At 41.0% G+C, this 22,699-nt stretch overlaps 1 protein-coding gene across 3 annotated transcripts in view; it reads right to left on the bottom strand.

Moving 5' to 3' along the window:
- Positions 1-22,699, bottom strand: part of CNBD2 (cyclic nucleotide binding domain containing 2) — a 71,245-nt gene that overhangs the window by 3,778 nt on the left and 44,768 nt on the right. For 2 of the 3 annotated variants that reach the window (XM_060189251.1, XM_060189247.1), the window contains exons 7-12: positions 22,242-22,393; positions 21,016-21,154; positions 13,580-13,694; positions 12,853-13,030; positions 7,837-7,957; positions 6,490-6,653 (exon numbers count right to left, since the gene is read on the bottom strand). In XM_060189251.1, the coding sequence (XP_060045234.1) occupies positions 6,490-6,653; positions 7,837-7,957; positions 12,853-13,030; positions 13,580-13,694; positions 21,016-21,154; positions 22,242-22,393 (869 nt within the window). The remainder of the gene's footprint in view (positions 1-6,489; positions 6,654-7,836; positions 7,958-12,852; positions 13,031-13,579; positions 13,695-21,015; positions 21,155-22,241; positions 22,394-22,699) is intronic. The other variant, XM_060189254.1, reaches the window with a different exon arrangement.

The raw sequence follows: 22,699 nt of genomic DNA, 5'->3' as shown, positions 1-22,699 counted from the left end.
GGAGCTACTCTCTTCCCTGATCCAGCTTTCTGGTCCTTTTCCCAGCCATGACATCCATCATCTCCCCAAACAATAACTTGGATCCACCTGCATATCAAGTTTCAGGTTCAGGAAAAAAAAACAACTAGTATAGTCACAGGCCCTTTGGAATATAACTAAATATGCCTACTAGCTAGCTATAAAATGGAGGACTCTCCATCTCTTCATCTGCACTATTCCAGCCTTTAGGTTCATGATTAGTCAACAATTTGTTTGGCTTTATATGTTAACTCTCTTTTCAGCCACCAGGTTCCAGATGCTACCACGAAGCCAACCAGACTTCCCTGGACAGACAACCCCACCAATGGAGCTCTACATCCCTAGATCCCTTCCCCACCAGGGAAAGAGAGAGGCAAGCTGGGAGTATGGATTGACGTGTCAACGCCCATGTTCAGGGGGGAAGCAATTACAGAAACCAGACCTTCCACCTTCTGCATCCCACAATGACCTTGGGTCCATACTCTCTAAAGAATAGGAAAGCTATCAGGGGAGGGGATGGGATACGGAGTTCTGGTGGTGGGAATTGTGTGGAGTTGTACCCATCTTAAGCTATGGTTTTGTCAGTGTTTCCTTTTCATAAATAAAAAAATGAAAAATAAGGAAGGAAATTGATTTCTGGTAAGGTCCTGTTTCCTTCAACATCTCAATGATATGCAGGTTAGGTTCATTAGCATGACTGAGTAGGTGTGTGTGTATGTATATGTGTGTGTGTGTATGTGTGTACACATATGTGGATGTGTGGATATGTATGTACCTTCTATAACAGAAGGACATCCTGTCATGGACTCGTTCTCACTGGGATAGGCTCCCACCACAGGCATCCTGGAACTGGAGTAAGTGACTTGGAAAATGAATTAATAGATGAATACAGATTATTATTTAATATTAGCAGTGTATGAGTTTTTTTTTTTTTTTTTAGAAAAAAACAGAGAGGGTGGGGGTGGATAGCATAATGGTTATCCAAAGTGATTCTCATACCTGAGGCTCCAAAGTCCCAGGTTCAATCCCCTGTACCACCACAAGCCAGAACTGAGTGGTGCTCTGGTAAAAAAAAAAAAAAAAAAAAAGAGAGAGAGAGAGAAAGAAAGAAAAAGAGGTAGAGAGAAAGTAGTGAAAGAGACCACAGGGGCTAGGGTAGACAGAATAATGGTTACGTAAAGAGATTCTCATGCCTGACGCTCCAAAGTGCCAGGTTCAATCCCTTGCCCCACCATAAGCCATAGCTGAGCTCTGGTAAAAAAATAAAATAATAATTTTTTTTTTAAAAGTTAAAAAAAAATAGAGACCACTACATTTCAGTGCTATGGAGGCTGGACTCAAACCTGGATAGTGTACATGGCAAAGCAATGTACTATCAAAGTGTGTTATTTTGCCAGCCCACTGTCTGGGATATTTATTTGGTTGTCTGGTGATGTTTCTGTGGCCAAAAAGATGGCATAGAAGCCTTACTCTTATTTACTGATATATCAAGAAGCCTGCGGTAAAATTGATTTCAGGGTTTTGCTTTTAAAGTCAGTTTCTATAAAATTATCAGTGATGTTAAGTAAGGACTTACTGTATAAGAATGTTCATATCTGGGAGTCGAATGGTAGCTCAGCAGGTTAAGCGCAAGGACCTGAGTAAGGATCCCGGTTCGAGCCCCCGGCTTCCCACCTGCAGGGGAGTCACTTCACAAGTAGTGAAGCAAGTCTGCAGGTGTCTATCTTTCTCTCACCCTCTCTGTCTTCCCCTCCTATCTCCATTTCTCTCTATCCTATCCAACAAGACTACAACAATAAAACAACAAGAGCAACAAAAGGGAATAAATAAATAAATTCTTAAAAATGTTCTTAGTGAAAAAAAATGTTCCTATCTGGGAGTCAGGCGGTAGTGCAGTGGGTTAAGCGCAGGTGATGCAAAGCGCAAGGACCAGCGTAAGGATCCTGTTAGAGAGCCCCCAGCTCCCCACCTGCAGGCGAGCCGCTTCACAGGCGGTGAAGCAGGTCTGCAGGTGTCTGTCTTTCTCTCCCCTCTTTGTCTTCCCCTCCTCTCTCCATTTCTCTCTGTCCTATCCAACAACAATGATATCCATAATAACTACAACAATAAAACAACAAGGACAACAAAAGGGAATAAATAAATAAATAAATAAAAAGAATGTTCATATCAGGCTGGGGAGATAGCATAATGGTTATGCAAAAGACTTTTATGCCTGAAGCTCTGAGATTCCAGGTTCACTCCCCAAAACCACCAATAATCCAGAGCTGATCAGTGCTCTGGTCTCTCTCTCTATGTGTGTGTGTGTGTGTGTGTGTGTGTGTCTCGTCCATTAAAAATAAAGTGGGTCAAGATAGTTTACCCAGGAAAGTGCATATCTTACCATATGCATGGATCCAAGCTCAATTCCCTACACCAGATAGAAACATTATGGATGGCACCAGAGGGAGCTCCATGGATGATGGAGTGGTACTATGATATCTCTCTCCCTCTCTAAAATAGTGAAAAACTGGGCCCAGAAGCAGTGGAACCAAGCATGATAGGAGCTCAGTGCCACAAAGAGAAAATTTTTTTTTAAATTCATAGATAAGAATTCATGTTATCTTCTGATGATGATGGTCTACTGATTTCTTTTTTAAAAAGATTCATTTATTTATGAGAGACAGAGAACCTGAGCATCACTGTGCCATATGCAATGCTGGAAACTGAACTCAGGGCTTCATGCTTGAGAGTCTAGTACTCTCCCCATTGTGCCATCTCTTGGGCCATAAACTTCTGATTTCTGTATTTCTTTTTTTATTGTTATTGTAGATATTATTGTTGTTATTGATGTTGTCATTGTTAGGGAAAAGAGAAATGGAGAGAGGAGGAGAAGACAGAGAGGGGGAGAAAAAGATAGACACCTGCAGACCTGCTTCACCAACAGTGAAGTGACTCCCCTGTAGGTGGGGAGCCGGGGGCTTGAACCAGTATCCTTAGGCTGGAACTTGTGCTTCATGCCACCTGCACTTAACCCACTGCGCTACCTCCGGACTCTTGATCTTCTGATTTCTAATCTGCTTTTTATTTAAATTGAAGTTGATCTTCTAAAGGCCTCATCTTCATGAAGGGGTCTCAGGTCCAATTCCCTGTCTCACCTAAACTGAGTAGGTCATCTATACTTGCAGCCAGTAAAACTTCAGTCCAAGATGGCTGGACTCCCCCAACCCCAAGACAGTCCCAGCACTACACCATACTCTGTGTTGTGGTCTTTAGGCTCCTCGTCATTTTGGTGTCCAAGGGTCTCCCTCCTTTCTTCTGACTCAGATACTCACTATATTCTGCATGTCACTCCCCATGGTTTTAGGTTTTCTGGTCTATGACATCCCTCAGGATAGACCTCTCTGCCCCATACTGTGTATTATCTTCAGGATGTCACATTCTGTTTCCTGGATCTCACAGTCCTTAATTAAAACATGGAGGATTTGGACTAAAATATGGATGTTTTCTGCCTGCTTTAGTGCTCTAGAAAACCATTGAGTTCAACAATTAATGAATAAGAGAGACTCTGTCAGCATTATAGATGATTGCAGCAAAGTGCTGACTGAGCAGCACAGATGCTGAGTGCCCATACATCTGCCACCCTCAAGTCTATGTAAACATTTTCTGAATTTTAATTCAAAGAACATGATGATGCCTATCATGTGCTAGGCCACACATGAAAATCTAAGGCTCCTTGCATTATTTATTTATTTATTTATTTATTAGTAAGTGCTTCTAAAAAGTCATTCTTCATATTGCTAATACATAGGGAGTAAAGAATTGTGGCATCTTTGAAATACAAGGAAATACCAGTGTCTTTCAACTTATTTTTCATGAAACTGTCTCAATTTGGGTTATAGATGAATATCATCTATTATTTAATAAAGATTTTTTAATCATGCTTTGTTGTTTTTTTTTTACTTAAATATTTACTACGATCCTATTCATGTTACCTGACAAATCATGGGCTTAGTATGTTAGGCATGCCATTTTCTTCCTATTTTTTAAAGATTTATTTATTTATTTATTTTATTTATTTATTTATTTTCCCCTCCTCCAGGGTTATTGCTGGGCTTGGTGCCTGCACCATGAATCCACCGCTCCTGGAGGCCATTTTTTCCCCCTTTTGTTGCCCTTGTTGTAGCTTCGTTGTGGTTATTAATATTATTGCCCTTGTTGACGCAATTCGTTGTTGGATAGGACAGAGAAATGGAGAGAGGAGGGGAAGACAGAGAGGGGGAGAGAAAGATAGACACCTGCAGACCTGCTTCACCACCTGTGAAGCGACTCCCCTGCAGGTGGGGAGCCGGGGGCTCGAACCGGGATCCTTACGCCGGTCCCTGCTCTTTGCGCCACATGCGCTTAACCCACTGCGCCACCGCCCGACCCCCAGATTTATTTATTTTTATGAGGGAAGGAAATAGCATAGCACTGATAAGCTCTCAATTATGGTGGTGGTGGGAATTGAAGCTGGGACCTCTAGGGTCTAAAGGATACAAGTCCTGTGCTCTAGACATTAAGATATCTCATCTTGGGGGCCAGGTGCAGCAGAGCGGGTTAAACACACATGGGGCGAAGCACAAAGACCAGCATAAGGATCCCCATGAGCAGTGAAGCAGGTCTGCGGGTGTCTTTCTCTCCCCCTCTCTCTTCCCCTCCTCTCTCGATTTCTCTCTATCCTATCCAACAACAATAACAATAATAACAACAACAAGTGCAACAAAAAAAGGGAAATAATGGCCTCCAGGAGCAGTGGATTTGTAGTGCAGGCACCAAGCCCCAGCGATAACCCTGGAGGAAAAAAATTAAAATCTCATCTTGTCATTTTTTTATTTTTAAAAATATTTTATTTATTTATTATTGGATAAAGACAGAGAAAAACTGAGAGAGGGAAGGGGGAGATAGGGAGAGAGACAGGGAGACACCTGCAGCCTTGCTTCACCTCTTGTGAAACTTTCCCCCTGCAGGTGGGGACCAGGGGCTTGAACCTGAGTCCTTGTGCACTGTAATGTGAGCTCTTAACCAGGTGAGCCACTGCCTGGACTCCTCATTTTCTAATTTAAACTAGAATGCATAACCATTAATTCTCAAAAGTGCCAATTTCCCTAACACCTAAAATAATCTCATAAACTTTCTCTAAATATGTGCCACATCTGTGGAAAGAAGGAAGGAAGGAAGGAAGGGAGGGAGGAAGGAAAGAAAGAAAGAAAGAAAGAAAGAAAGAAAGAAAGAAAGAAAGAAAGAAAGAAAGAAGGAAAAGGAAGAAAGGGAGGGAGAGAGGGAGGATAAGGAAGGAAGGAAAGAAGGAAGGAAGGAAGGAAGGAAGGAAGGAAGGAAGGAAGGGAGGGAGGAAGGAAGGACATCTAATGTATCACTTTCAAATTAGAACCTGAAGCCTAGAGGAAGGGAAATGATCAATCCAAAGTCATACAGATCCCACATCAACTTCCTTCATTCATATGCTCAGTAGCTTATAGGTCTGCTTGCATTCACATCTCCTCTTTCTTTTACATAATCTCTACTGGACTTACTTATTTCCCATACCAGCCAGTGAAATTGTGTCTGATCACAATGTCATCACAAGTAAAGAAAAAGTAGGGAGACTGCAGTATCATACAATCAATATGATCTTCATCTGGATGAAGAGAGTATTTTTCTTTTCCATCCCTCTCTAAGTGGGCTCACTATTACAAATTTGGGGGGTGTAGTGGCACAACCAGTTAAGCGCACGTATCACATTTCACTATGTATAAAGCCTGGCTCCCCACCTGCAGGATGGACCCTTCACAAGTGGTGAAGCAGATCTGCAGGTGTTTGTCTTTCTCTCTCCCTCTTTCTCTCTCCCTCTCCTCTCAACTTATCTGTCCTGTCAAAAAAAAAAAAAAAAAACATACACACAAATTTGGTAATACCACCAATATCCTCATTTTTGCTTCTGTCTTTCCAGAGTTTCCTCATGTTTTACAAAAACATAGTCATAATGTATAATTTTGTACCCTGTTCTTTACATTTGCCATATCATCCATTCTACCTTCCTGTTATAAAGCCATTAAACTATGATATTTTTCATAAAACAGTTATGTTCCATCAGGGGAAAGCACCATAATTTTCTAAACTATCTCCTTATTGTGACATGGCTGGTGGTATTTTTCTATCACACACATCTTAATGAACATAGCTTTTTACCCATAGTTTAGTTATGAACATAAGCTCATGTGTGGTCATTGCTTCAAAGGGTAGGAACAATTTTATGGCCCTTGAAACATAATGCTAAAATTCCTGCCAAAAGGCTGAGTCAATTTAGAACATACTAGCAACTGCCAGGTTCATTCCACCCTTGCCAGAATTAAGGATTATTTCCTTCTTTCTTTTTTTCTCTATCTTTCATAAAAATAACAGGTAAAAAGTTTTTCATTTGATTTGATAGGATCTGTGCCCATTCCCAGCACTGACCTTGGGTACTGAATCTGAAAACTGGACAACTTTTCTGTCATGTCACTCTCAATCAGTTCACAAAACTTTTCTCTGCTTACTCGTATCACTTCGACTCCCAGGCTCACGAGAATCAAGGGCCGAGTGTCCTGCTGACTCTCTGGGAGGAGGATCTGGTGAAGACCCTAGAAAAAAGGAGTACCGGAGAGTCAGACGTGAAAGCCCATCTACTCCCACAAGCAGATTTTCTTTTTTTTTTTTTTAATTTCTTTATTAGGGAATACTGGCTTACAGTCAACAGTAAAATAAAATACAATAGTTTGTACATGTGTAACATTTCTCAGTTTCCACATAACAATTCAAACCCCACTAGGTCATCCTCTACCTTCCAGGACCTGAACCCTTCTCACCACATCCCAGAGTCTTTGACTTAGGTGCAATACACCAACTCCAGTCCAAGTTCTGCCACAAACAGATTCTCTAAATGGAAAAAAGGAGACCCCAAGTAGGAGGTCTGTCTGGGGTCTTTTAGTTGAGACGGGGAGAAATCCAGGGATGCTTTTGCTACATGACATAGAAGTCCTCCACATCCTTGAATTAAAAGACCCCTTCAGACATTTTCTCCATGTCCTACCTCCATGAAGCAGGCTCCAAGAATCACACTCATGCCATACCTTTCTGGGGCAATCCAGCAGGGGTAGGGGTGGGGAGGTGTGGTAGGTAGCATTTTACAAGTTTTTCCCAGTGGCCAGTCTTAACTCTTTATTGCATAAAGTAAGACCATTTTCTCATCCTTAGGATATGACAAAAATCCCCTGCAGGTGGGGAGCTGGGGGTTCAAACCAGGATCCTTAAGCTGGGTCCATGCGCTTTGCGCCATGTGCTCTTAACCCGCTTAACCCTGCTGCTACCACCCGACTCCCTATTATTTTTTTTAATGAGTGAAATACACAGAGAAAAAGATACAGGGGGAAGAGCAAGAGGGAGAAACTAGAGCACTGCTCAGCTCTAGTTTTGGTGGTGCTGAGGATTGAACCTAAGACCTCAGAGCCTCGGCCATGAAAGTCTTTTCCATAACCATTATGCTGTCTCCCCATTGTTCCTAGATTATTTTAAAGCAAGTCCCAGATGTTATATCACTTTATCTGGAAATATTTATATATGTATCTCCTAAATATAAAGATTCTTCTAAAAAAAATAACCATAACCACAACCATAATAATGTCATCAATAACTTATAAGCTTGGTAGTGTGCCTGAATCTTGTCAACTATAGAGCTGGAAGTTTTCAAACCCTTACTCTCATTATTTTACACTCTCAGTTCATCATATATTACATTATATTAAACAAGAATCTCTGTACACTTACCATGATTTCACCTTGATCCACAGTATGAATCTTGATAAAGGCCCCTACCACAGCTTCTTTGGGGAGCTCACCAAACTTGGTATTAACCATGGAACATTTGATTGGTTGAAGACAATTGGACCTAAAAGTTGACAGCTCATTAAAAAGATTCATTTGCAACGCAATCAGTTTATGGAGCCCTGGATAGTCATTCTCCATTCTACAGTATATTGGCATCCCCCCACCTAGAGAAATCATGCCTTCTCTAGAAGGTGAGAAAACTCAAAATTAAGTCCTAAGAAAGACTATATTGGGAATTGGAGAATTTTACTAGAGGGGAGACATGAAAGAAAGAGAAATATTACCCCTTTAAAATCTGAAAGCTTCAGTGGTCCGGGAGGTGGCGCAGTAGATAAAGCATTGGATTCTCAAGCATGAGGTCTCAAGTTCAATCCCCAGCAGCACATGTACCAGAGTGATGTCTGGTTCTTTCTCTCTCCTCCTATCTTTCTCATTAATAAATAAATTCTTTAAAAAATCTGAAAGCTTCATAGTTAACCCAACTGCCAAACAATATGTTTATTGAAATAACTATCTATTGTCTTCTTAAACCCTAAGACAGGAATCTCCCACTTCCTCTATAGAGCCTAGACAACCCCACCAATGTGACTTGGAGCTCTGCCGCTTCCCCAGAGCCCTTCCCCACTAGCAAAAGAGACAAGTTGGGAGTATGGATCAATTTGTCAACGCCCATGTTCAGCAGGGAAGCAATTACAGAAGCCAGACCTTCCACCTTCTGCATCCCACAATGACCTTGGGTCCATACTTCCAGAGGGGTAAAGAATAGGAAAGCTATCAGGGGAGGGAATGGGATATGGAGGTCTGGTGGTGGGAAATGTGTGAAGTTGTACCCCTTTTATCCTGTGGTTTTGTCAATGTTTCCATTTTATAAATAAAATTTTTTTTTAAAAATCTGAAAGCTATTACTTAGATGAAGGGGCTACCAGTCTCATACAACTGAGCTAGGCCTGCTGGTTGAGAAGATCAGATAGGCTGGCTTATGCTTAACTTTAGGCAGGAATTTCTTTTTTTTTTTATATTCATTCATTTATTCCCTTTTGTTGCTCTTTTTTTATTGTTGTAGTTATTGTTGTTGATATTGATGTCGTCATTGTTGGATAGGACAGAGATAAATGGAAAGAGGAGGGGAAGGCAGAGAGAGGGAAGAGAAAGACAGACACCTGAAGACCTGCTTCACCACCTGTGACGCAACTCCCCTGCAGGTGGGGAGCCAGGGGCTCGAACCGAGATCCTACGCCAGTCCTTGTGTTTCACGCTGCATACGCTTAACCCACTGCACTATCGCCTGACTCCTGGCAGAAACTTCTAAGTCAAGAGTTGTCCAAAATGGAACATAATGCCTTGATGTCCATGAGGACATCACAAAAGTTGGGGGCTCTTCTTGATAGAAAGGCAGAGAAGGATAAAAAAAAATTTTAAAGTTCTGGGACTTGGGGCCAGGTAGTGGCACACCTGGTTAAGCACACACACTACAGTGTGCAAGGACCCAGGTTCAAGCCCCTGGTCTCCACCTGCAGAGGGAAAGCTTCATGAATGGTGAAGCAGGTTCTTTCCCTCTCTATCTCCCCCTCCCCTCTCAATTTCTCTCTGTCTCTATCCAATAATAAATAAATAAATAATTTTTAAGTTATGGGACACATACTCAGCAAAGTATTATGCAGCAATAAAAAGGGATGATATTGTGTCCTTTGGGATAAAGTGGATGGAATTGGAGAATGTACTCAGTGAAGCAAGTAAGGAGGTGAAAGACAACTACAGAATAGCTTCACTCATACGCAGAATATAGACAACTGAATATACAAATGTGAATAAAACCCAAATATCAACCTATTTTCAAGACTGTGGGAGAACTATAGTAGTTATCAATGGGGGTGGGGGTGGGGACACAGACTTTTGTGACGTGAGTGGAGAAAAAATAAATTTAAAAAAGGCAAAAAAAAAGGATTTTTGTGTTTGTTTATGATGACAGGTTGCCTTGGGTAATCTGTAGACAATGTATATTGTTCTTGAAGAAGCAATCCTGTTGCAATTTCTTTGTCTCAAGCTAGGAAGAAGGAAGAGACAGGCTATGCTACCAGGATCTGAGTCAGGAAAAAGACTATTCATGCAGTTGAAAATATAGCTAGAGTCACCCAACACATAAACAAGGCAGTCTTCTATTCTTACCCCATGGGGTAGGGCATGAATGACCCAGGCCCAGCATGTTCTTTGTTTTTCCCTTCTGATTCTATCCTGCTTTTTCCAACCTGACTGACTTACAGCAGAAAAACTGAATCTGTTCCATTTCTACCTTCAGAAGAACTGAGATTAGAATTCCAAGCACTGAATTCCATGATGAGGGGCAGGGGTGGAGTGGACAGACAACAAAATTCAAAGTCATGGAATGTTCATTGTGGAGGTAAACAGCCTGGAAATGTCAGTAAACAATTATCAAGGTGGTGGTGCACCCAGCAGAGCACACACATTACCATGTGCAAGACCAAGGTCCAAGCCTCTAGTCCCCACCTGTAGGGGGGAAGCTTCACAAGTAGTAAAGCAGTGCTCTAGCCTCCTCCTCTTTCTCTTGTAAATGAAAACTAAAGTAATAATGGCCAAGTCAGAATTTATATCTAGGTAGAACCAATTCGAGGCTATTTTCTACTGACTCCACTTTTTTTTTAATTTTTCTAAAATGTTTTATTTAATGAGTGAGATGGGGCGGGGTGAGGGGGGAAGAGATAAATAAAGAGAACAGAGCACTGCTCAACTCTGGCAACTAAACCTGGGACCTGAAACAAAAATCATAAAAAATAAGTTTCTAGATGCTACCATGATGCCAACCGGACTTCTCTGGGCAGACAACCCCATCAATGTGCCCTGGAGCCCTGCTTCCCCAGAGCTCTGCCCCACTAACCCACTAAGGAAAGAGAGAGAGAGAGAGGCTGGGAATATGGATCGGCCTGTGAATGCCCATGTTCAGTGAGGAAGCAATTACAGAAGCTAGACCTTCCACCTTCTACACCCATAATGATCCTGGGTCCATACTCCTGACTCCCCCAGCTTTTTAAAACATTTCTAAATTTTTATTTTTATTTATTTATCTTGGATAGAAGAGAGAGATCAAGAGAAATTGAGAAGGGAGAGGGAAATAGAGAGGGAGAGAAACACTTGTAGCACATCTTCACTGCTCATGGTGCTTATCCCCACAGGTGGGAACCAGGGGCTTAAACCCAGGTCCTTGTGCATTATAGCATGTGTGCTCTACCAGGTGCTCTACCATCTGGCTTCCTCCTTCAGTTTTTTTTTTAAGTTTATTTATTGGGTTGTTGGAAAAGTCATAATGTATTTTTCTATTTTTTTTGCAATAATACATCATGACTTTTCCAACAACCCAATATTTATTATGAGAGAGAATGAAAAGGAAAGAGAACGAAAAGGAGAGAAAGAGGACCAAAGTACAACTTATTTCTAGCTTCTGGCTAAGCTGGTGCTGGGGATTGAACCTGGGGCCTCTGGGACCTCAAGCATACAAGATGGTGTTCTAATAGTATGAGCTATCTCCTTGGCCCTACTGTCTCCATGGGACCTAGTAGCACAGAGATAGAATGTCAGAACGTGAGTTGTCCTATTCCTTTTTCCTCAAATTGGTGACTGAGACCTTAAGAAGGAAGCATCTCATCACCAGCAGTAGGTGTTGGGAAATTGTGCAGATGTGGTCAAAATATTTCCATGCAAGTATTATTTACAGATCTCTACCACGTTATCCCCTCAGTGTATTGCTAATTCAGTTAAAACCATTGCAACAGTTGCTAAGGATGTTTCCACCTTCCCAACATGCCTTTTGCCTCTCTCCACCCCCTTTCCTAGTCAATCCCATCCCGACTTGCCACTTCCGGAATTCTCCCATAAAAGCCTCTCCTGTTTCTGCTTTTTCTTTCTTTGCTCTCTTCTCTTCCATGACCTGACCCGGAGAAGGGCTGGTGGGCATAGTGGGAGGCGGCCATTTTGCTAGCTCCATATGGCCTAAACCACTGTGCTCACACCCAATTCTGGAGCGTCCATGTGAATAAAGATTTGTGTTTCCGCTCCACCACGAGTTCCTAGTCTCTTCTCTCTCCCCCGTGACGCAACCCAACAAGTAGGTATATAATTTAGAGGCAGAGAATGCAGATTCCACATATCAAACTCTTCCTGGAATACTCTCTGAACATATCTCAACCTTTGGAACTGACTATACCTGCCATCTCCATCCCTTTCCTTGCATTTATGACATCTTAGCCTGTACAGTTTTCTTTTGTTTTGTTTTGCCACTAGGGATGCATAATTTCATTGCTCATAGTAGACTTTCTTTTACCCCAGAGGGTGAGAGATAGAAAGACAGAGGAGAGATACCACAGCGACTCTCCACCATTTATGAAGCTTCCCCTTTTGCATGGTCCTCCCATGTGGTGAGCCCAGGTCCTTGCACAAGGTGATGTGTGTGCTCTACTGGTGATGTATGTGCTCTATCTCCCAGCTTCTGTAAGTTTTTTTTTTAATAGCACTCTCTTTAAAAAGAAAATTTGTATTTAAATCATGTAAGAGGTAGAGCACTACAAGAGAGAAAGGAAAGTCAGAGATCCACTCCACTCCACTAAATGCCAGGGGGCAAAAGGAGATAATATAGTGGTTATGAAAAAAGATTTTCATGTCTGAGGGTTCAGAGTTCCAGGTTCAGAGTAGTGGTCTGGTATCTCTCTCTCCCTTTCCTTCTTTCTTTTCCTCTTTCCACCATGTGCACTTAACCCACTGCACCACCACCCAGCTCCCTTTTTTTTTTTTAATGTGATGCTAGGGATCCAATCTCCTGGGAACCTCAGCCCTATAAGGCCTACAGGTTCTGTTTGTTTGTTTGTTTTTTCCATTATACCCTGTAAGTTATTCTTTCCTTATCAGCAAGAATACCATTCTGTCTTTCAGAACTAAGCTTAAGCTTACTTAGTTTTGGGGCCATATGTCTTTGGAAGACTGCTTTCTATAGTATTAATATTCCTACTGAAGCTGGTCCCCTGTAGCTCCTGGGCTTTCTTGAGATGCAGAAGTTTCATAGAGCTAAAGTCCTGTTGAGGATATGATTTAATTTGAAAGTTCTTGAATCTCTCTTCAGGAGAAGGTTCTATTAGAGAAAGCACAGGAAAATAAATTAATGGTTTGTTCTGTGTTAAAATGGTTGTGGTGGTAGTGTTTGGAGGTTTATCATGGTCGCTTGTGTGATTAGTCTAGCATGTAAGGGAATTAAGAAAAATAGAAAAGAAAGACACTATGACTATTTTATCTTTATTTATTGGATAGAGATAGCCAGATATCAAGAGGGAAGGGGGAGACAGAGAGGAAGAGAGACAGAGAGACACTTCCAGACCTGCTTTACCACCCATGAAGCTTTCCCCTTGCAGGTGGGGACTAGGGGCTTGAACCTTGGTCCCTGCACATTGTAACATATGCACTCAACCACATGTGCCACTGCCCAACTCCAACACTATGACTTTCATGTAGCATCCCTCTGTGTCAGGCCCCAAGCTACAATTTTTCCCTTCATCTACATCCAGGAAAGTATTATGGGCCACATTTAAGAAATAAAATATGGAGAGTAGGAGTAAGCTCACCAGGTAGAGTACACATCAACCTCACCCCATACTGCAGTTGCTGACAGATGTGCACCACTTACCATTGAAGTGGGTACTCAAAGAATTTCTGTCTATCAGCTGCAGATGCTGCCAGATCCACTTGTAATAGAAAAGGGAGGCCCCTAGGTCTATCAGTCGTAGGACTTCACAGCTGCCCTGGACAGGTCAAGGACACAAACAGGAGGGTTAGACCCTGAGCTTCCACATAGGCCAGGCTTGCCACCCCTTTGTTTGACTTGCTTTGCATAAGTGATTTCAGTCTTTTTTAAAAAATGCCATATATGCATCACAAAAAATTCAAATAACCAAAGAACTAAATTCAATGCTGGCATGGAAAAATTCACCACCATAGGGATATTATTGGAATAATTTATGAAACTGATTATGATCTGTAGATTATTTGTAATTGCTAAATTCCCAGATTTTTAAAATTCTGAAACTAATTTTTTATTTTCATAGACCTATTACTTACTTGTACATGACTAATAATGTCAGTTATAAATTTAATACAGTAAGAAGGTTTATATTATTACTACAAGTTAATAGCTTTTTAAAGCACTAATCACTTTTAAAATCTTTATTATTTAATAGTGGTTTACAAGATTATGAAATTTCAGGGTTATAGTTACAATGTTACCGCCAAACCCCTCACACACTAGAGTTCTCACAAAGTCTTAGAGACAGTTTGTAGTTTGACTACTTTTTTTTGCAAGTTTGTGTGCGAAACTAATTTCTGATCTCATATCTTAAGTATAGGAGTAAATGAGCAAGACAAAACTACTCTCAAATAATTCAAACAGGAGAGATATGTATATAAAAAACAAATATGACAAAATGCTAACAATTGGTAAATCTGGGTTAAAATTACACAGAAGTTCTTTGTATTGCTCTTGCAACTTTTCTATAAATTTTATCATTCTACAGTATTATAAATCCCTAAGCAAATATAAATGGAATTGCCGTATGATCCAGAAATACCATTCTTACCCAAAGGACACTCAAAGATTAATTTGAAGGAACATACACACTCCTATGTTCATAGATGCATTATTCATAATAGACAAAGGTTGGAAGCAGCCCAAATAGCCATCCAGAAGACCGGTTAAAGAAATAATGGGATATATATATATATCATGGAATACTACTGTGCAATCAAAAATGATGATATTGTGTCCTTTGGAACAAAATGGATGGAACAGGAGAACATTATGCTTAGTGAAGTAAATGAAAGACAACTACCAGATGGTTTCACTCATATGTAGTAGAATCTAGAGATCTGATACACCTAAACTTGCAAAAAAAAAAAAAAAAACAGAAACAAGCAAACTGTTGTAAGAACTGTGGTGGTTATCTTTGGGAGGCTGGTGTGAACTCTGTTGGTGAGTGTGGTGTGGAACTATGCACTGTAATCTTACAATCTTGTAACCCACTATTAATTACAAAAATGGGAGGGGGAGGAGTCATTCCAAAATTGAAAGGTTAAGAAATATTCAACAGCTGGTTAGGCTGCTCAGTGAGTAGAAGGACTTGCACAAATCTACCGAGAATTTGGTCCCTGGAACCACATATGCTATAGCAAAGTGATGCTGTCTATCTTTATTATTTATTACAATTTTTATAGAGCTAAAAAGGCAGAGAGAGGAAGAGAGAGAGAGAGAATGATACTGCAGTCCTGAATCTTCTTTTAATGCACTGGGAGCCAGACTTAAGCCTGGTAGTACACATGGTAAAGCAGCACACTAGCCAAGTGAGCTATTTTACTGGCCCCGTGCTCTCTATCTGTAAAAATGTTTAAACCAGTAAAAAAGGCATGATTTACTCCTGTGTGTGTATACTTTACCATGCACTGTTTTGATTCTCCAAAGCCACATAAAAGCACCATGAAATGGAGAAGCTTCACTATTAGTGGAGCAGTGGTTTAATGTTTGTCCTCTCTGTGTCTCTCTCACACTCTCTCTCACTCACTCACTATTTGGAAATGAGGAAAAAGAAGAATCTACCACGAGCAGTGGAATTGTGCAAGCCTGAAGGCCCAGTGAAGCCCTGGTGGCAAAAAATAAAAATATTCAAACCAAACAGGAGAACATAAAGTTAAACTACACTAATCCTAGAGTCCTCAAATAATAAGTATTATCATTTTGGTGAATATTATTTCAAACTTTTCTCTATGTCTATAAGATGTATACATATAATTTTTCATAAATGAGTCCATTTGTATAAAAAGGAAGTCTCACAACCTTTCTTAAAACTCAAATATGGGGGTCAGGCAGTAGCTCAGTAAGTTAAGCGCACATGGCGTGAAGTGCAAAGAATAGAATAATGAGGCTGAAGACAGAATTAGCAAGATCGAGGACGAATTAGACAACTAAAAAAGAAGTAAGAGATCTCAAAAAGAGATTAAGAGATTCTGAAAACAACAACAGAGACCTATGGGATGACTTCAAAAGAAATAACACATGCAGTATTGGCTTACCAGAGGAAGAAAGAGAGGGAGGGGAATAAAGCATTCTTCAGGACACAGTAGCTGAGAACTTCTCTAGTCTACAAGACATAAAGGTTAAAGAAGCCCAGAGAGTCCCAAACAGAATTAACCCAGACTTAAAGACACCAAGACACACCATAACTAGAATGGAAAGGAATAAGGATAAAGAAAGGATCCTAGGAGAGTCGGGCTGTAGTGCAGTGGGTTAAGTGCAGGTGGCGCAAAGCACAAGGACCTGCGTAAGGACCAGTGTAAGGAAACCGGTTGGAGCCCTGGCTCCCCACCTGCAGGGGAGTCGCTTCACAAGCCCTGAAGCAGGTCTGCAGGTGTCTATCTTTCTCTCCCCCTGCCTTCCCCCTCCTCTCTCCATTTTCTCTCTGTCCTATCCAACAACAACAACGACAACATAATAACTACAACAATAAAACAACAAGGGCAACCAAAGGGAATAAATAAGTTAAATAAAGAAAAAAAAAGATCCTGAAGGTTGCAAGATAAAAACAAAGAGTCACCTACAGTGGAAAAACAAACGATAAAGTGGTCTGAATGAGTTGATTGTGGGCATTAACTATGTTTGCAATACCATCAGGAAATCTTTTTTTTCTACTCCCCCTTGTTTCCCTTAATTTTTTTATTATCTTTATTTATTGAATAAAGAGACTGCCAGGAATTGAGAGGGAAGGGGAAGACAGACAGGGAGAGAGACAGAAAGACACATACAGTACTGCTTCACCACTGACAAGGTTTTCCACCTGCGGGTGGGGCCCCAGGGGCTTGAATCCGGGTCCTTGAGCATTTTAACATGTGCACTCAACCACGTACGCTACCACCCAGCCCAGGAAATCTTTTTTTTTTTACTTTTAAATTTTCACTTTATTGGGGGAAATAATAATTTACCAAATAATTATTAGGTTTGCAGCTTCTACCACCACTCTAGCCACACTCCCGCTCCCATGATAGGTGTCTGTATAGCACCCCTACCAAAACCTGACACCGTCCTCCACCACATGGAATCTCCAGGTCCTCTCAATATGCTCCCAGATCCCCCCTCTTTAATGCCTGTGGATGGATCTTCTGCAACAGACAGTCTGGAAGCCCTCAGGAAGTCTTATTCCCCAATTTTCCCAGGTCCTAAGGCTGCCCAGCTGTTCATTTGCCATTGATTTTGCCCTCTAGTGGCAATGTAAGTAAACTACAGGAGTTCAACAGACTTCTAAGCAAATGTGAACATTTCAGGAGCTGGCAGGCAAGAAATAAATATACCTAAAATAGTCCTACTAGCTTTTTCCAAAATGGAGATCCCAAACCTTATCTGCTATATTCTTACCTTTATATCCCTAATAGACAATTTTTTCTGCTTTATACTATAATGCTTTTTTCAGCCACCAAGTTACAGATGCTACCATGATGCCAACCTGACTTCCCCAGACAGAGGACCTCACCAATATGTGCAGGACCCCCCACCTCTCTGGAGTCCTGCCCCACTAGGGAAAGATAGGGACAGGCTGGAAGTATGGATTGACCTACCAATACCTATATTAAGCGGAGAAGCAAATATAGAAGCCAGACCTTCCACCTTCTGTACCCCACAGTGACCCTGGGTCCATGCTCCAAGAGAGATAAAGAATAAGAAAGATTTCAAGGGAGGGAATGGGATACAGAACTCTAGTGGTGGAAATTATGTGAAATCGTACCCTCTTATCCTATCTTGTCGATATTTTCTGTTTTATAAGTAAGTTAATTACAATAAAAAATAAAAATAATAAAAATGAGAAATTATAGTCCCTTAGGATGGGTGTTTTTCAACTATAATTGAGAGGTTGGAAGTGGGGGGAAGGACCAGAGTACATCCTGGTATTGCTTTATCTCCTGAATACTGGAAAGTCAGAAATCATATATTTTAAAAAAAATTTTTGGTGCAGCCCCAAAAAGAATCTTGGTCTGGGGGGGGCTCCAAAGTCCCAGGTTCAATCCTCCACATCACCATAAGCCAGCGCTCTGGTTAAAAAAAAAAAAATAATAATAATGTTGGCCCATACTCCCGGAGGGATAAAAAATAGGGAAGTTTCCAACGGAGGAAATGGGAAACAGAACTCTAGCAATGGACACTGTATGGAATTATACCCATATTACAATTGTATCCTTTATAATCTTTTAAATAAATATTATATCGCTAAAAAACAAATTTAAAAAATGTTGGTGAAGCCTGGGAGGACATACAGCAAAGAGACCACAGGACTTGCAAGCATGAGCTCCTGAGTGTAATCCATGCTACTACATATGCTAAAGTGATGCTCTGGCATGCCTGCTTTCTCTCTTGTTAATAACTAAATAAATAATAAATAAATCTTTGGGGTTTTTTATTATTAAGGAAATGCTGTCTTGTGAATGTGACAATTTCACATTTCCTCAAAACAAGGGCCAGCACACCTCACCCCCTACCAAAGTTCCATCCATCTCTTTCCTCCAGTGGAGCAGTACTGTGATGTCTCTTTCTCTATCTGACATCAAAAGAAAAAAAGGAAGCATCTACTGGGAGTATCAGAGTCACATATGCACACAAGGCATACCTGTGAAATGGAAGTCGTGACGCTAACCTCCACTAGGTTTTCATAGGGCTGAAATAAGCAAAGCTGTGTGGTATACAGTAAGCACTCAGTGAGTGTTACATTTTCTTTTCATCATCAACCAACAGAGAAGTTCTCAAAGAACATAAAACAATTTTCAAGACAAATTTAAATAGTAAATACAGTAAACATGATTAAGCTCACAAGTAGTCAGAAAAATGTAAATTAAATCCTCAACAAGGCAGTAATAGCTACCTGCTAAATTAGAAAACTTTTCATAAAGTGACTGGCAGTCCTGGCAGAGGTGGTGCTGGTAAATCTCTTCATTGCTAAAAGCAAGATCAAGTGTTCTTCTTTTGAAATTTATTGGGAATGTCATAAAAATATGCACAAAGTAATTCTACTTTATATTCTGAAGTGATACACTTACCCATTATTTTTTCCTCCTTCCAGAATGTTTTATATTGTGATCATAGCACTTTTACAATTTACATTACAAATTTTAAAAAGTTCTCTGGTATCATTAAAATTCAAGAGCCAAATGCATAATTTAAATATGTCTATATGTCACCTTACAGGGCTAAGAACAGACTACATCAGTGTTAAATCTAGAAAAATAAAAACACATATCTCTCTATATATATATGAGCTCAAGAAAAAAGAGATTCCTTTGCAGAAACAGGCTGGATTGACCTGCCAACACAGATATCCAGGGAAGAAACAATTACAGAAGCCAGAATTTCCACCTTCTGCACCCCATAAAGAATTTTGGTCAGGGCCAGATGGTGATGCACCTGATTGAGCGTACATATTACAGTGTGCAAGGATCAGTTCAATCGCCCGGTCCCCACCTGCAGGGAGAAAGCTTTGTGAGTGGTGAAGCAGGGTTGAAGGCATCTCTCTGTCTCTCTCACTTCCAATTACCCTCTTCCCTCTAGAGTTCTGGCTGTCTCTATCCAATAAATAAATAAAAATTAAAAAATTTAAAAACTTTTTTTTTTTTGGTCCATACTCCCAAAGTGGGAGAAATGTTAGGGGAAGATGACCAGAGAGCTCTGAACTCCAACTCCCTCAGGACACAGTGAAAGAAAAAAGGAAGGACATTCATAAGTAGTAATAGGTGTAGATGTGACTTAGGAAGAAAAGGCAGGATCATAGAAAAAAAAAAAAAAAGGGCAGCCTGGAAAAGATAGCACACTGGTTATGTGAACTGTCCTTAATGCCTGAGGCACCAAAGGTCCCAGGTTCAATCCCTAGCACCACCATGAGCCAGAGCTTTTAGAAGTGGTCTGCTGGAAAAAAAGAGAAAAAAGGTTTTGTGTGTGTGTGTGTGTGTGTATATATATATACAGAAATAGTTATAGAAATAATAGTCAATCCCTATCTGCAACTTTTGGGAGAACTGCTGTAGCGTCCAATGGAAGGAATGGGGATACAGAACTCTGGTGGTGGGAATGATGTAGAATTATAGCCCTGTTATCCTACAACTTTGTAAATCATTATTAAGTCACTAATGAAATTTTAAAAGTAGTAGTAACTGGGAATATCAGCTGCTAAAGGTTTGATTTAATGTCCCAATTTCTGGATGAAAATGTATGTGCATTTATAAAGAAATTTAATAAGAAGAGATCTCTTGATATACAGGAAATCACTTTCCAGACATCTTTTTTAACATTAGTCACATTCTGCAAAAGACATTGACCTCATAAGAAGCAGTTTCAGCCAGGTTCTTATTGTGCTGAATTTCCTCAAGTGCACCCCTGTTAAGTGGGCCACAGCTGCATCTAGCAGATTTTGCACCTCTGTTGTTCCTGCTGAGGATGAAATGTGCTGAGGCCAATAACCTAATGAATAATTTATTTTCCCAAAGAATAATTTGTAAACCTCAAAGTTGCTTTTTGCCCAGATAAAAAGCAAATTTAAAATACAAAAAATAGAAAGAAGAAAGAAAAAAAAAAAAAGGAACTCCTTTAGAGTTTTTCTAGTATAATAGTATTTTTGCCACCAAGTTTATTACTGGGGCTTGGTCCCTGTACAATGACTTTACTACTCCTGAGGGCCATTTTATTTCTTTTTCATTGATAGTGACAGAGAAAGAGAAGAGAAAAAGAAGAAGAGATACCTGTACCAATTCTCCACCTGTACCAATGCTCCATCGTTCGTTCCTGCAAGTGGAAACCTGAGGCTTGAACCTGGGTCCTTAAACAATAATATGTGAGCTCTAATGGATGTGTCAGCACCCGGCCCTCTATAATAGTTATTTATCCTAAAGTTCACAGCAACCCACTGGAAAGCAGACCAAAGTGTGTCACTTGCCTTTTATCACTAGAACATGGAAGTTCAGTGTGTGTGTTGTAGGACAGGGTACAAATCCAGGCATTTGAGCAAGTTCCTCCTAACTTCACCACCCCCATACCAGACCTCTCACCTTGCAGATAAACATGATGGAGGAAGATTCTATAAAGTCAGTTGTGATAAGCTGTCCATAGGGAAATTTCTCCACCTTCCCCAGGGCTACAAGCTTCCAGAGTTTCTCATCAGTCCAGGTCTGAAACAGATCCATCTTCCTGAAGGGAAAAGCCTGTTAGAATATATCCTCCTCCATGTCAGCAGGTGCCAGCCAGCACTTAACAATCTCCAGAAAGAGAGCATGTTTTCCTGTTCTTGAGAATGCCGGAGGTGGGAGATTACACATCTCTTCTAATCAACTATGCTGTAACCAGTTTCTTTATCATATGATTGCCTTTATTCTTCTGCCCTTTTCTCTAGGCCTGGTCCCAAAGATAATCCAGGTTCTCCTGCCATGTGCTTCTTTCATTGTAGCTCCTCCTTCCAGAAGCTTCCTCCCTGCCTCTACCCCACTCCAGTTAGTAACTGACTAAGATGTGCTCATTCCAAGTAACTCCCTCAGAACTCCTCATTTCAGCTCACCAGCAGTCCTGGCTCTGCCTTTGGTGTAGACCGCTTATTCCAACTCCTTTCTTCTGGCTTTGACTTCAAATACTCCCTTGGGTCTGGAGCATGGAAGATGTCTGGATTCTCCTTTTTTGTCTATTTGTTCCCTGTAGTTGAAGGCCCACTAGCAGTGATATCCCCTCCTCCTATCTCACACCCCACCAGTCATAGGCTTTTTCCCTTTCTTTTTTTTTTAATATATATTTATTTTTGTTGCCCTTGTTGTTTTATTGTTGTAGTTATTATTTTTGTTCTTGATGTCATCGTTGTTGGATAGGACAGAGAGAAATGGAGAGAGGAGGGGAAGACAGAAGGGGAGAGAAAGATAGACACCTGCTTCACCGCTTGTGAATCGACTCCCCTGAAGGTGGGGAGCCCGGGGCTTTAACCGGGGTTCTTACGCCGGTCCTTGCGCTTTGCGTCACCAGCGCGTAACCCGCGGCGCTACCGCCAGACTCCCTTTCCCTTCCTCTTGTGCAACTGTTATCATTGGCTGATCTCATATAGGGGAAGAGATACAGGGGCTGAGATGTAAGTATGTAGTAAGAGTTGGCGAGTCAGAGAAATACAGTGGAGGTGGGTATGGAAATGTATTCCAGGTAGAGAAAAAAGTATCTGCTGCCTCCCAGTGGGCCTAGGACAAAGTCAGACACCTAATAAACACAGAGGAGAAAAGATTCTGAATGATCATGAAATTACCTTAAAAACTCAAACCGCTTCTGAGCATCCTTCTGCACTTCTTTGTCCAGGTTATAAGCAAGGAAATCTTCTTTGTCAACAACTAAGAACTCTGTTTCTTCCATGCAGACCACAGTGGCCCTTCTGACTGAAGTATTCAGAAGGCCCATTTCCTGTCGGGTAGACAGAGATAAAGACAACTGACAGTCCATCTCCAGTTCCCCATTGGCAGCCTCCACATCTCTTTCCTGCTTCTGTCTCTCCCCTAGAAATCACTCCTCTCCAGACTATGTTTCCTGGACATCTCTGTGCTTCTATTTATTGCCCCATCTGTAAACCCACTCCCCTCCCTTTTGATATGCTGCATGTAGGGGGGGGGGGCAAAAGCAGCCAGGGAAGCAGTTCAGGTGGCAAAGTGCAGGACTTGTTTTTTTGCCACAGGGTTGTTATTGGGGCTCAGTGCCAACATTACTAATCCA

Source organism: Erinaceus europaeus, chromosome 1 (assembly GCF_950295315.1).
Source record: "Erinaceus europaeus chromosome 1, mEriEur2.1, whole genome shotgun sequence".
Classification (NCBI taxonomy): Eukaryota; Metazoa; Chordata; class Mammalia; order Eulipotyphla; family Erinaceidae; genus Erinaceus; species Erinaceus europaeus.
This window is presented reverse-complemented; position numbering and strand designations above follow the sequence as displayed.